Below are 15,125 nucleotides of genomic sequence, written 5' to 3'. Positions count from 1 at the left end.
ACCGTTGCTGAACTGACCAAGCTGTTCGTTGACAGAATTCCCCCCTGGATTAAATGGCTAAAGTCACGCTCAACTCAGCTTTTCCCCTTACAGCCCTCCTTTGTTATCCTACAGAGATTACATGAAAAATGTTGACCCATATCGGATAATGGAGCAGGACAAAGTCAACTTTTCCAGTCGTTAGCTCTGGAAGGTCACCCTCTTGATGAGGAGCAGCCGGGGTTCCCAAAGACTGGCTCCGGACCCACTGGTGGGCTGTGGTTTATTCCTCTTGGGTCACGGCATAGGACTGCTAGAAGTCTTGGGAATAGACTTAACACAGTCCCAAACAACTCTAAAAGATGGGTCACAGCACAAGCATGTTGGGTATGCAGGGTGGTAGTTTAAGGATAAGCTGTCTGGTCCTTACCTCCTGTATGGATCATAGACCGCTGATGAAAACACTCCATCTCACTCGGTATGGGTGAGTTTGATTTGCCAGGTCACCTCCAAACACCTCGGCCTGAATACCTCTCTTGGGTGTCTAGTTAGACCTCTCATATAAGTTCTTTATACTTGAATTAATTGTACATTTCAGTCATTTAACAGACACTCTTAACCTTAATTGCTCCTGTGGATAAGTGCCTTGCTCAAGGGCACATCAACAGATTCTTCACCTAGTCTGTTCTGGGATTTGAACCAGAAACCTTTTGGTTACTGACCCAACACTCTTAACCGCTAGGCTACCTGCCAACACTTGTTTCTCTCCATCTTTGTGTTTCCAGGGGACTTCAGTCTGCTGTTGTAAAGCCTAATACCCTAAGATACAGGGGAGGAGACTACAATACATAAACATTCTGAAACACCATGTCTCGTTCAGACGAGGTCAACAAGATGACAGAAAACGTGTATAAGGTACAGTGTGTGTAGGTTTGTTGTCTCCAAGAGCAATGAATTAGTCTGTAGATGTAGTCAGGCGAGTGCCCTATATAACGTTTTTGTTGAAACTCAGTCTGCTAGCAGCAATGATCACAGACTGTGACTAAGTGGTAAGTTGAAGAGGAGACATGAATATTGTCTCTTGTTGTCATGTGTGTTGTAGGGGATTCTGGACCAGTTCAACCCCAGTCTGAAGAACTTTGTGACCATGGGGAAACACTATGAGAAAGCCCTGACAGGTGAGAGAGAGTGGTGTGCACACAGTATACTGTATAATGTGTGGTATAGTATGTCTAGTGGTGTTGGGTGGGCATGTTGGTAGGGCATGTTTGTTTGGACATTTTAATGATGGCTCTCTGGTTTCTGGCATAGAAGCTGCATTCCACGCAGGCCCGATCCTAAAGCCCATTTAGAGGGTCTTTGTTACATGGTGCCCCTCACTGAAAGGTGTTTTACTCTCAGGGGTGACGGTAGCAGCCAAGGGATACTTCGATGGTTTGGTCAAACTGGGAGAACTGGCCAGCGACAGCCAAGGGTCCAAAGAACTGGGTGAGTGACTGGGTGGGTGAGTGACTGGGTGAGTGACTGGGTGAGTGACTGGGTGGGTGGGTGTATGAGAGAGAGAGAGAGACCGGTGGGTGGGGTGAGAAACACTAAGGGACTATGGGAGAAGAAGCGAGCTAGAGAGTGGAGGAACGAGAGAAAGTAGGGAGTGAGTGAGGGAGGGAGCTGAGAGAGAGAGAGAGAGCGAGCATGACGTAACTGAGGGAGAGGGAGAGAGTGGGTTGATTGTTGAGAGATTAACAACACCACATGATCTCATTGTAATGCTGCAAACAGTCGAGAATGGGAGAGGGAGGGAGAAATGCCAGACACCACAAACTACTGTGCTGTGGGAGAAAGACACACACAGCCTTTTCCTCATTGGCAGACTCACAGCTGACATCATAGGCTGAGAAGTTGAGAGATACAATCATTCAGTCAGTTAACAGCTCCAGGTGAGATAAGATACTACTTTATTGATCTGACACCTCAGACACAATATTGCACATACAGACAACGTGAAGTCACAACAAGTGTTTTTTTCCCAGCCCTTTTATCCCACTCTGTATCCCTGTGTTGATGACGTATTCTCTGTATCCTGTGTCTTCTTGGGGATTCCAGGAGACACGTTATTCCAGATGGCTGAGGTGCACAGGCAGATTCAGGTTCAACTGGAGGATGTGGTGAGTGTTTACCGTGTGTGTGTGTGTGTGTGTGTGTGTGTGTGTGTGTGTGTGTGTGTGTGTGTGTGTGTGTGTGTGTGTGTGTGTGTGTGTGTGTGTGTGTGTGTGTGTGTGTGTGTGTGTGTGTGTGTGTGTGGTGATATGATTGATTGTTAAATATTGTGATGCTGTATGAATGATGGTGGAATATGATCTACAGTTGAAGCTGTTCCATTCTGAGCTGCTGTCACAGTTGGAGCAAAAGCTGGAGTTGGACATTAAATATCTTACCGTGAGTTTATCTATGCATTTTCCTTTAACATATTTCCTTCTCTACAGCGCAACCACTTTTCTGACTAACTACTTTTTCTATCTGTTGCTCTGTCTCTCTCTCAATCGGGTTTTCTCGCTCCCTTTCTCTCTCGATCTCAGGCCACATTGAAAAAATATCAGAGTGAGCGCAAGTCGAAGTCGGAATCTATCGAGCGCTGCCAATCACAGCTCAAGAAGCTGCGCAGGAAGAGCCAGGGCAGTCGCCACCCCAACAAGTACGGAGATAGGGAGATGCAGGTAACTGGCATCCAACAACACCATTTTGTGTCAGTAGTGCTTTGTGTGTAAGGTTTCAACAATGCATTTGTGAGATTTTCTTGCAAACACCACCAGAGTAAAGCATCTTACCCAGCATTACAAGGCACAGTCAATGTTTGTGTGTGTGTATGTACAGTTTGTGTGTGCGGAAGTATGGATGAGATTAAACAGCAATCTGGCTCAGCTGATTTGGCTTCCAGTCCTTACTGAAGTAAAAAAGGGGGATAGGGAAGAGAAAGAGGAGAAATCTTAGGAATGAGAAAACAGGAAATAAGAAGGGGTGGACAATGGAAGAAAATGTTAAGGAAGGTGAGGGATAATATTTTGTGATTAGGATTTAGTTTATCGCTGCTCAGCAGACAGGATATGATGTCACTCTTCCTTTTGGTCCCTCCGTTGTGCCTCTCTCCCTACAGTGTATTATAAAGGTCACATATCTCCTACTCCGCTGTCTCTGTTATGCTGCATTCGTTTCTATGTGTGTGTTTACTAACCTCTGCCAGTATGTGGAGCTAATGAGTCGTCGTCAGGCTGAGCTGGACACGCTGGTTGCTGTGGGTTACCGCTCAGCGCTGACGGAGGAGAGGAGACGATACTGCTTCCTTGTGGACCGCCAGTGTTCCGTCACCAAGCTGCTCATCAACTACCACTGCAAGGTACACACACACACACACACACATACACACACACACACACACACACACACACACACACACACACACACACACACACACACACACACACACACACACACACACACACACACACACACACACACACACACACACACACACACACACTGTCCCTGACCCCCATCCATCTGCCAACCTGCCTCTCCTTTCCTCCCTGTGTCCAGGTGAGAGAGCTCCTGTCACAGAAGCTGTCCTCATGGCAACAGTCATGCTCCCAGCCAACCAGACTACCTGAACGGGCGCTCAACCTGCTGCGTCACACCGCCCCTCAGGGCTCTGGGGCATCTGGGATAGCTGATCTCCTCCGACATGCTAAACTGGGCGCTGCACAGCCAGAACAGGTGAGGGCAAGGGGTTTCAGTTTCAGTTCATTAGTAGGAATTCACAGACAAATGTCTGAATTACATGTACTTAAGAAGATAAAGTGAAATTATTATAAGATTAGGGTATTCTGTTATTTAGACAGCATTCAGATGGTTTTCAGTCATTTAGCAAAATGTCATTGTTTCTTTTCATCTCTCTCTCTTACCATTTCTCTCTTTCAGAGGCTGTCAGTACAGGAGGTGCCTCCCTTGTTGAATGGTGGCTCCCAGCAGCAGAGACCCATCCCCTCTTCTTCCCAGAGTGATATCCCCCCTCCCCAAAACTCCCCCGGACCCCAGACCTTCCGCTCCCTCGCTGCCACTGGAGGGGCTATTGGAGGGAGTGGGGCAGGCTCCCCTCAGCAGACCAGCACGCATATTAGTGTCTCAGCTAGCCCCAATGCTAACAACAACATAAGTGCTAATGCTATCACTACTGCTAACACTCCCACCACTTCATCCACCTCCTCCACGGTTGGCTCAAGCCAAGCCCAGCAGACCTCTCTTCTCCTGGCCACCAGCACCTCCAGCCTTTCTCCAAGTCTGATCCCCTCCACTGTGCTTTCTCTCAGCCAGGGCTCCCCATCCTACTCCTCCCTACAGGGCCTGGCCCTGCCACTGTCCCTCAGTGCCCCTCACAGTCCTCCACTACCCCACAGTGCACCTCTCTCCAGGGCCATAACCCCCTCGCTGCACCACCAGGGAGTGCTAGGAGGAGGGAACACACCATTGCTGTCCCATAATCCCATGCTGATGAAGGCAGCGGAGATGTATGGAACGTCTACACTGCCGTTGCCTAGGAGACCAGTCAGCGAGGCCCGGGTGGGAGGGTTTATGGGTAGGTTTTGATACCCCCCTTCACTTTTTATTTGCCATCTTGTCCATTTCTTTCCCAATGTGATGTCTATTTAACCTCTCGCGTCAAATTGTTAAAGCTCTGAAGCTCACAAGCAATGTTATTTCATTCAAAACGTAAGCTAGATATTTCAAATTTGTATGGGAAGCGTGAATGACAAAACGTTTGCCTTTAACCTCTCTGGTACAAGTGGGACGCTAGCATCCCACCTCGACAACAGCCAGTGAAATTGCAGGGCGCCAAATTCAAAACAACAGAAATCCCATAATTAAAATTCCTCAAACAAACAAGTATTATACACCATTTTAAAGATAAACTTCTTGTAAATCCAACCACAGTGCCCGATTTCAAAAAGGCTTTACTGCGAAAGCACACCATGCGATTATGTTAGGTCAGCGCCTAGTCACAGAAAACCATACAGCCATTTTCCAGCCAAGGAGAGGGCTCACAAAAGTCAGAAATAGCGATTAAATTAATCACTAACCTTTGATGATCTTCATCAGATGGCACTCCCAGGACTCCATGTTAGACAATAAATGTGTGTTTTGTTCGATAAAGTTCATCATTATGTCCAAAAACCTCATTTGAAATTGGCGCGTTATGTTCAGAAATGCATTGTCTCAAACAAACATCCGGTGAAAATGCAGAGAGCCACATCAAATTACAGAAATACTCATCATAAACATTGATCTAAGATACAAGTGTTTAACATACAATTAAAGATAAACTTCTCCTTAATGCAACCGCTGTGTCAGATTTCAAAAAGGCTTTACGGCAAAAGCACACCATGCGATTATGTTAGGTCAGCGCCTAGCCACAGAGAACCATACAGCCATTTTCCAACCAAGGAGGTGTCACAAAAGTCAGAAATAGCATTAAAATGAATCACTTACCTTTGATGATCTTCATCTGATGGCACTCCCAGGTCTCCATGTTAGACAACAAATGTTTGTTTTGTTCGATAAAGTTAATCTTTATGTCATAATACCTCCGTTTTGTTGGTGCGTTTAGTTCAGAAATCCAAAGGCACAATGCGCGCTCTCAACATCAAGACAAAAAGTCAAAAAAGTACAATTAAAGTTAGTAGAAACATGTCAAACGATGTTTAAAATCAATCTTCAGGTTGTTTTTGTCATAAACAATCAATAATATTTCAACTGGACAAAAGCTTCGTCAATAGAAAAGGAGAAACAAGAAAGGCGCATTCCCGATCATACGCAGGACTCATGTCTGGAAATTTCCACTGGCCTCTCATTGAAAGTGCTGTATCTCTGTAACGGCAGATTTCCTCCTCTTCGTCTGTAGAGGAGGTGTAGGGATCGGACCAAGACGCAGAGTGGAAAGTGTCCATAATTTATTATAAAATAAACTGAACACTACAATGAAACAAATTAACAAATAGAATCCAACCGAAAACAGTCTGGTGCTGCCCCTCAGTCCGGTGCTGCCCCTCAGTCCGGTGCTGCCCCTCAGTCCGGGGCTGCCCCTCAGTCCGGAGCTGCCCCTCAGTCCGGAGCTGCCCCTCAGTCCGGAGCTGCCCCTTAGTCCAGTGCTGCCCTTTAATCCAATGGGGTTTATATGGAGGGTGGCCATTAGGAGGAGGCCACGGAAGCGGGGATTGACTATGGTGGGGTGGGGACCACGACCAGCGCCAGAGCCGCCACCGTGGACAGACGCCCACCCAGACCCTCCCCTAGAGTTTATGGTGGTGCGCCCGGAGTTCGCACCTTAAGGGGGGGGTTCTGTCATGTTCCTGACCTGTTTTCCTTTGTCTTGTATTTATTTAGTTGGTCAGGGCGTGAGTTGGGTGGGTTTGTCTATGTGTGATTTTCTATGTTGGGATTTTGTGTTCGGCCTGGTATGATTCTCAATCAGAGGCAGCTGTCAATCGTTGTCCCTGATTGAGAATCATACTAAGGCAGCCGGGGTTTCACGTGTGCTTTGTGGGTGTTTGTTTCCGTGTTAGTGTTTTCACCACACGGTACTGTATAGGTTTCTGCACTTCGTTTATTTGTTTTGTATTTCAGTGTTCAGTGTTCCTTATAATAAATCATCATGAGCACTAACCACTCCGCATATTGGTCCGATCCTTCTCGCCTCTCCTCGTCCGAGGAAGAATATGACAGCCGTTACAATCTCCCTCATTTTTTAGAGTAAAAGCCTGAAACAATGCCTAAAGAATGGCCACATGTAGAGGAAGCCATAGATACCGTGAACTGGGTCCTAAGTCTTTGTATGGTGGATAGGCTTTCAATGGAAAAACAGCCTTTCAAAATAATAGTACTTCCTGGTTGGATTTTCCTCAGGTTTTCGCCTGCCATATCAGTTCTGTTATACTCACAGACATTATTTTAACAATTTTGGAAACTTTAGAGTGTTTTCTATCCAAATCTACTAATTATATGCATATCCTAGCTTCTGGGCCTGAGTAGCAGGCAGTTTAATTTGGGCACGCTTTTCATCCAAAATTCCGAATGCTGCCCCCTACCCTAGTGAAGTTAATTAATTTCACATTCCCTCTCTCCTCTGTCCCTCTCTATCTTACAGGTTCCACTCTGCCCAGAGACAGAGTTCTCCCTCTCTCCACCCCGTCTCGTGTGGAAGTCATATTTGCCCACGCTCCTGGGGGTACAGAGTGCAGTGGAGTGGGCGGGGCCTGCTTACTTCACTTCCTGCCAGGCGACGCTCTCAGCCTCCTCATCTCTGAGCCCAGAGACGGGTGGCACTATGGCCAGAACGAACGGACGGGACGGTAAGAGTTAGAACCCACCATTCAGCTGTACAAAAGCCTACAATTCTTCAAACACCAACTGAGGACTGTTCTGAAATTACATCTTCAGGCAATCCATGGGTTTTCTAGGTTATATACGGATAATACTAAAACAATTCCTCCCTCTCTCCCTTACAGGAAAGGCTGGTTCCCTTTCTCCTACACTCAGCCCTACCCCAACACTTTGGATCCCCTCGACAGCAGGTCTGTCACCATAGAAACAAGAAACTGTTATGATATTGTCATTTCATTCCTCAAAATGTTATTGTCTTAAATGGAAGTCAACTTTGTTATGGTTATGATTAAATCTTGACACTGTAACTCTAGAAATACATCTGCTATGCTGTCCACCCTTCCCTGTATTTACTCTGATCTAACAGCTTAGCTGCAGCGTTGTCAACAACATTATTGTCTGTCAGTACGATAGCGATGTCTACAAACTGGCAGTGATGATTTTGGCTTAATCACAGGAAGCTGAGAGAGGTCACTGACACTTTGACACAGATATGCTGTTTTTTTCTCTAAGTGTCATTATCATTTTGATGTGTCCATGCCAAGCAAAGAGACCAGGCCTATAAAAATGAATGACCCTCATTCTTTCCATCTGCCTAAGCTCTGTCCTAATCTTCTACCACCTCGTAGGTCCCCTTTACTCTCCAAGATCAACAGTACAGTTGATGAGTTAGCGTGACCACTTTCCTCCATTTATCCTCAGTCTGAAATGTCAGAACAATATGCCTGCTATTGTCATTAAGGATATTGAGTTGAGCAAGACAATTGGAAAATGAACCATTTACCACTGGTTTCTCTCCAGATCCCCGCTCCTCTCTAAGGTCAACAGTACCAGTACGGGTCAGTTAGATAAGCTGGTCTCCCCTGGTCTGCCTGCCCTGACCCCTGAGTCCGAGGAGGAGCGCTCATTCCCCCCTCAGAGGGTCAGCACCTTCCGCCCACGCCCATACAGCATGGCCGACTCCAACCAGGTCAGCCTGAGGCCGAAGGTCAGAGGTGAAGGGGTAGAGTGGGCAGGGCCCTCTGACCGACCGGTTCTGTCAATGCTGATGCAAGAGGTATAGATGGCTTATAATGACAGAATATAATGTAGATATGATATGTAATGGGTTAATAACACTAGGATCTTCATCGCTTTTACTACAGCTCTCCTCAGACTTTGCCTCTCCTCCACCCTCCCCAACCTGGTAAATGCATTCATTATATTATTTATACAGTAGACATACTGCATTGCAGTAGTCACCAACTCTGGTCCACTTTAGATAGATGACTGTCGATAAACGTGTCTAAGCTTCTGTCATGCCTGATATGCACATTGTCTCCCTGGCAGGACCAACCCATTTGCCCATGTCCGGCTCAGAAAGACGGTGACCAACGATCGCTCTGCACCCATCATCGAATAGGACATGGTCTCCTTGAACAGGCATCCAATGGAGAGGTGTTAATAGGAAACATTCATGTGTTTTGAATTTGTTTTCAGAGTCCAGTAACTGTGTTGGTTGAGTTGTCAACTGTTGAGCCTTAAGAGAAAGCCTTAAGTAAACCTTTCTGTTCATGTTGGTTATTTACAAGTGCTTATTAGATGTGTATTAATCAGGCCTAAGTCAAAATACAGACACTTATGTGGTGTTATTTTGAAGATAGAAGAATCAAAGCTGACATTTGAGTGACATAACAGTGATTGTCAAAGACCCTTTGGACAAAATGAGATCTTGAATAAAAATCCACCATAGTATTTGAGAATTATAGAGTAAAAAGATGAGTGTGGGAGTTGGAATTTAAAAAGCTCTGTGATGTTAGTAAAAACACAAACAGATGGCGGCCATTTTGTCGGCATGTCCAACATTAACATTTGAGCCCTGGGCATTACTGATAATTTTATAATGTTCTTTTCATTTTACAACACTTTTCTAGAAGTAACCTTGATAGAAAATGTTTATTGTGTTTTTTTGTCTGTACCCATTCAGGGACTGGTTCCTGGTAGCAGCCTGTAGTCGGGTAATAGTTTAATGAATTATAGCATACTTTACTTGTACCATTAGGAATTGTCTTAAAGGACAGGCTCCTGTTTTATCAGTATTTTCATTGAGGAGGATTTTTGAGAAGAGAGTTATGCAGAGATATGTGTGTATGATCCAGGAAAATCCAAACATGTTGAAGAATTGTCTGTTTTTTTTCATTGTTGGGATTAGCTAGGCAGATGTATTTTCACGATAGATGCAGACCTACCAATCACTTGTTGATTTATCACATTTGTACAACTTAATTTACATGTTCTCTGAATGAAGATTTAAAGAAAAGTGTATTGATGTTGCTTACTGATGTCATCAGCACAATGCTGGGTAGGAAATAGTTCAAGTTTAAACACCAATATTTTTTAAATAATAATTTGTTTTAATGTGCGGTAGGATTTGTATAAGGAATTATATTTTTAAGATCAACTGATCAATTTACAAAGGCAATTGATATGTTATACACAGAAATATGTTGCATTGCAAAGCTATTACTGCTAGTTTGGGATGTGTAGATTGTATTGAACGTTTACCTTCAAGAGTCTCTGTTATCTACAGAAACGTATTAATAGAAGTAAGAAGGAGCAACAGTACAGATGTAGGATCTTTATTTGATCACTTTTGTTGGTGAGAATGTTCCTGCATAGCAGGAAATGCAAACTTGTAGTGTATTTTAGTTTTAAAAAGGCTTCTAAAGTGTGTCTATCAACCCCTACAAAAATGTAGATTAATTCACATTTCTTGTTGCTGCAGGATTATTTTCCTGCAACTGGCTAAAATTAAGATCTTACATCTGTAACAATGCATCCCTGTGGGGTGAACTGTACTTCTATTTGTATTGGACAGGTAGAAGAGGAAAGAAACAGTGGAGGGTTTGGAGGATGGGTTTTCCTGGAAAGTAGGTTTGAGAAATTGGCATTGTGTTGAGGGATAAATGTATAAGAAAAGAGATGGATTCAGCTCGTTTGTTTTTACTAGTGTCTTCTCGATTGATTTAGAATTCGACTCCAACAGATTGTTCACTTCTAGCAGATTTTAGCTGCATGTTTACCAATTGCAAACCGTACAGAACCTTATTTAAAGGGTGAAGACTGATTGTGTTTATGAAGTCTAACTTTGAAAGTGTTGAGGAAAGTATTTGGAAAGTGGAACAGTGTGTGAGCAAGTGTCAATGGTAAACTAGATGTAGAAAGTAGTATTTCTCTCTCGCTTTCTCCATGTCTGGTATCTCTCTAGTCTGTCATCTGGGATCTCGCTAGTGTCTCTGTCATCTAGAAAACTGCAGTTGAGAGATTCAGGGTGGAAATATATGGCTTTGAAAATTGAGTTTCTCTGTATGATCATTATTCTGATTTCCGGACCTTACAGTGTATAGTTCCTTCTCTCCTCATGTTTCTGTATCGTATTAAGTTGCATCTCTAACCTAGCCTGTGAAATTATTGACTTTCTTGCTATGGTAATTCTAACACACAATAAATAACATTGATGTTGATTTAAATACTGAGTATAGTGAAATCACATAGTTGAAGTTTACTTATGTTTGTACAAATTGCACCAAAAAAAGTTTTTGTTTAACTTTGTTTTTCCTTAACCTTGCACCTTTTCTTTTCACCGTCCTAACCTTCTTCAAAATATGACCTTTCAATGTCAATCTAGCTATATGAGAATGGGATCCAGTTGTAAAAGGCAAAAGAAAAATGATGCTGTGGTGACTATTCAGGATTTTATATTCAGGATGCCTCTGTTAGTAGGATTGTCTTAAATACGTGTTTAAGAATGAAACAATTGCCTCTGCCCTACTTTTATTTCGGTCTTTTAATTTGTTTTGTTATATTATTTTTTTGTTACTTCATCTGTAGCTTTTTTCTCTTTAAAACAGCATTGCCTTTCCGAGTCACACAACAATCATGGTCACAGTATAAAACCTTATAGACATTGATACCACTGTTATTGTATTTCTTTCCAATGAATACTTCAATAAACATGTTAATCACTATACCCAGTGTTCATCTTCGCATTGAATAACCAAACCATTTAGCAGGTATTTGATTTAAAATCTCCTTGGCTTCAGTGGAATTGAGTGGCCACAAATGCTTAATCCATAAGACCCTATGCACATAATCAGTACAATTTTATAGTTTCAGTAGTCTTTTTTTGATTTTACAGTATCCAATTGGTAGTTAGTCTTGTCCCATTGCTGCAACTGCTGTACGGACTCTGAAACACAACCCAGCCACACTGTTTCTTAACACAATTGCCCGCTTAACCAGCCGCACTAATGTGTCGGAGGAAACACTGCACCATGCATTGTGCCCGGCCTGCCACAGGAGTCGCTAGAGCGCAATGGGACAAGAACATCTCTGCCGGCCAAACCCTCCCCTAGCCCAGACGACACTGGGCCAATTGTGCACCACCCCATGTGTCTCCCGGTCACGTCCGGCTGCGACAGAGCCTGGACTCGAACCAGGATCTCTAGTGGCACAGCTAGGCAGCTAGACCACTGCGCCACTCGGGAGGCCCCAGTAGGCTATGTTCTTGATGATAAATCATTCTGATGCCCTGATTATGTTTTTATGTGTAAAAGAAAATTTCCACATTGCATGGACAATAACATTTTTCTAATGTAATCTATTTAATGTATTTTATAAACAGATTTAATTCTTAATAAGTGTGGCCATATATGTGGCTGGTGGGGAAACATAGAAAGTCAGATGTACGAAGAGCCTCCAGCACCTCCTCTGAGATAAGGGTGGGGGCTGGACTGCTGAACATCCCAGCCTCCTGGAACTCTCTGGACCAGCCAGGGGCCCCCAAGGAGGTGGTCTGCTGGAAGGGACCCAGTGGGGCCGAGTCTGGGTTCCAGCCTTCAGATGAGTCCTCGTCATGGGAGCTGAAGGGGTCTTTAGGGAAGTCTCCTGAAATACAGTGTAGCATCTTGACTGTTTCTTATGCTGCTCAAAACTCAAAGATTGCTGTAATTTCGTAACTAAAAACTAGCTGGATCGGCATTCAAACCTCTTTCATCACACCAGTTAACTGTCTCTAACAGGATGTAATAGGTACAGTCAGATACTGTATTCCAGTTCCAGGCACCAGAGTTGCACCACTTCTGTTCCAGCCCAACACACCTGATTCAGCTACTCAACTAAACATTTACAGCCATTGATTAGCTGAATCTGGTGTATTAGTGCTGGGCTAGAATAAAATGTGCAACACTTAGAAACACTGAGCTATAAGCCAGCTGAGATAAAGCTTCTCCAGCCAGCAGCATGCCTCATCTGCACTGAGTGACTGTCTTCCTCCACAGGTGAAGATGACCACTCGAATGAACTCTCAACCACACAGCGGCACTCTATATGTTTTTCTGTCTATCGCCTGCAGCCCAGCCACCAGCAGATACACACTAGTACCACTGCTTTCCACATCATATCCCAGGAGAAAAGAGAACAAGTGATTGTAGATTCTAGATTTGGAGCAGGTGTTAATTTCAAGCTCTCTCTGTGTTGCCAAGAGTTATGTGAATTCCTCAGTGACCTGAGGTTGGTTAATAAAGGGGTCCTCAGCCCTGTGAGGAAGAGGTGTAACCTGAACACAGACAGAGACACCCCCAGGAGACCCATAGATAAGAGAGAGCAGAGAGCTTTATGGACACAAAGTACAGACCAAAGGTGCCATCATTAACCAATACTTCCCAAACGGGGAATGATAGAGGGCTTTGTAATCTGATTTGTTTAAAAAAAAATACATTCTAATTTCCCACCCCTTTTTTGTGGTCAACCATCATCTCAAATCCACTTGACTGCCAGACATTTCTTGTGTGTGTAGGGCTAGTAGCTTGTAGTTCTAAAGTCTTTTGCCTATTGTATAAAAGTACAAAATAGGTTAATGCAGTATACATTGTATATTAGTAGGTTTCCTAACATTAATTTCTGAATTGAATCAAGGGTCTATTAATCCAATGAGGTTGTGAATACCTTTTGAATAAGTCATTTTATTAAAAAGGATACATGTCTTCCGACTAGCTTGGAAAGACAGTACCGTGCAGTACCGAAGAGCCCTCACTGCTGCTCGATCATCCTACTTTTCCAACTTAATCGAGGAAAATAAGAACAATCCAAAATTTCTTTTTGATACTGTTGCAAAGCTAACTAAAAAGCAGCATTCCCCAAGAGAGGATGGCTTTCACTTCAGCAGTAATAAATTCATGAACTTCTTTGAGGAAAAGATCATGACCATTAGAAAGCAAATTACGGACTCCTCTTTGAATCTGCGTATTCCTCCAGGGCTTAGCTGTCCTGGATCTGCACAGCTCTGCCAGGGCCTGGGATCGGGAGAGACACTTAAGTGTTTTAGTACTATATCTCTTGACACAATGATGAAAATGATCATGGCCTCTAAACCTTCAAGCTGCATACTGGATCCTATTCCTACTAAACTACTGAAAGAGCTGCTTCCTGTGCTTGGCCCTCCTATGTTGAACATAATAAACAGCTCTCTATCCACCGGATGTGTACCAAACTCACTAAAAGTGGCAGTGATAAAGCCTCTCTTGAAAAAGCCAAACCTTGACCCGGAAAATATAAAAAACTATCGGCCTATATCAAATCTTCCATTCCTCTCAAAAATTTTAGAAAAAGCTGTTGCGCAGCAACTCACTGCCTTCCTGAAGACAAACAATGTATACGAAATGCTTCAGTCTGGTTTTAGACCCCATCATAGCACTGAGACTGCACTTGTGAAGGTGGTAAATTACCTTTTAATGGCGTCAGACCGAGGCTCTGCATCTGTCCTCGTGCTACTAGACCTTAGTGCTGCCTTTGACACCATCGATCACCACATTCTTTTGGAGAGACTGGAAACCCAAATTGGTCTACACGGACCAGTTCTGGCCTGGTTTAGATCTTACCTGTCGGAAAGATATCAGTTTGTCTCTGTGAATGGTTTGTCCTCTGACAAATCAACTGTACATTTCGGTGTTCCTCAAGGTTCCGTTTTAGGACCACTATTGTTTTCACTATATATTTTACCTCTTGGGGATGTTATTCGAAAACATAATGTTAACTTTCACTGCTATGCGGATGACACACAGCTGTATATTTCAATGAAACATGGTGAAGCCCCAAAATTGCCCTCGCTAGAAGCCTGTGTTTCAGACATAAGGAAGTGGATGGCTGAAAACTTTCTACTTTTAAACTCGGACAAAACAGAGATGCTTGTTCTAGGTCCCAAGAAACAAAGAGATCTTCTGTTAAATCTGACAATTCATCTTGATGGTTGTAAAGTCGTCCCAAATAAAACTGTGAAGGACCTCGGCGTTACTCTTGACCCTGATCTCTCTTTTGACGAACATATCAAGACTGTTTCAAGGACAGCTTTTTTCCATCTACGTAACATTGCAAAAATCAGAAATGTTCTGTCCAAAAATGATGCAGAAAAATTAATCCATGCATTTGTTACTTCTAGGTTAGACTACTGCAATGCTCTACTTTCCGGCTACCCGGATAAAGCACTAAATAAACTTCAGTTAGTGCTAAATACGGCTGCTAGAATCCTGACTAGAACCAACAAATTTGATCATATTACTCCAGTGCTAGCTTCCCTACACTGGCTTCCTGTTAAGGCAAGGGCTGATTTCAAGGTTTTACTGTTAACCTATAAAGCGTTACATGGGCTTGCTCCTACCTATCTTTCCGAGTTGGTCCTGCCG

At 43.6% G+C, this 15,125-nt stretch overlaps 1 protein-coding gene across 1 annotated transcript; it reads left to right on the top strand.

Annotated features, from left to right (window-relative positions):
* The first annotated feature begins 846 nt into the window (after positions 1 to 846).
* LOC120030940 (brain-specific angiogenesis inhibitor 1-associated protein 2-like) lies at positions 847 to 8,836 on the top strand. Its single transcript, XM_038976444.1, has 15 exons — positions 847 to 894; positions 1,082 to 1,157; positions 1,381 to 1,467; positions 2,083 to 2,144; positions 2,344 to 2,415; positions 2,556 to 2,693; positions 3,218 to 3,370; positions 3,571 to 3,747; positions 3,952 to 4,473; positions 4,528 to 4,606; positions 7,172 to 7,376; positions 7,533 to 7,598; positions 8,209 to 8,410; positions 8,553 to 8,593; positions 8,737 to 8,836. The coding sequence occupies exons 1-15, from the start codon at positions 847 to 849 to the stop codon at positions 8,807 to 8,809; spliced, it is 2,001 nt and encodes a 666-aa protein (XP_038832372.1). The 3' UTR covers positions 8,810 to 8,836.
* The last annotated feature ends 6,289 nt before the right edge of the window (positions 8,837 to 15,125 follow it).

This window comes from Salvelinus namaycush, chromosome 37 (assembly GCF_016432855.1).
Source record: "Salvelinus namaycush isolate Seneca chromosome 37, SaNama_1.0, whole genome shotgun sequence".
Taxonomy (NCBI): domain Eukaryota; kingdom Metazoa; phylum Chordata; class Actinopteri; order Salmoniformes; family Salmonidae; genus Salvelinus; species Salvelinus namaycush.
The sequence above is the reverse complement of the archived record's forward strand: the minus strand, read 5'-3'. Positions and strand labels throughout refer to the sequence as shown.

Bases quoted from the DNA above. Each gene is read 5' to 3' on its own strand.
- LOC120030940 (XM_038976444.1), top strand. From the start codon at position 847: ATGTCTCGTTCAGACGAGGTCAACAAGATGACAGAAAACGTGTATAAG. The intron at 2,416-2,555 runs GTGAGTTTATCT...TCTCGATCTCAG, and splicing joins TGGACATTAAATATCTTACC to GCCACATTGAAAAAATATCA. The intron at 8,411-8,552 runs GTAGAGTGGGCA...CTTTTACTACAG, and splicing joins CGAAGGTCAGAGGTGAAGGG to CTCTCCTCAGACTTTGCCTC.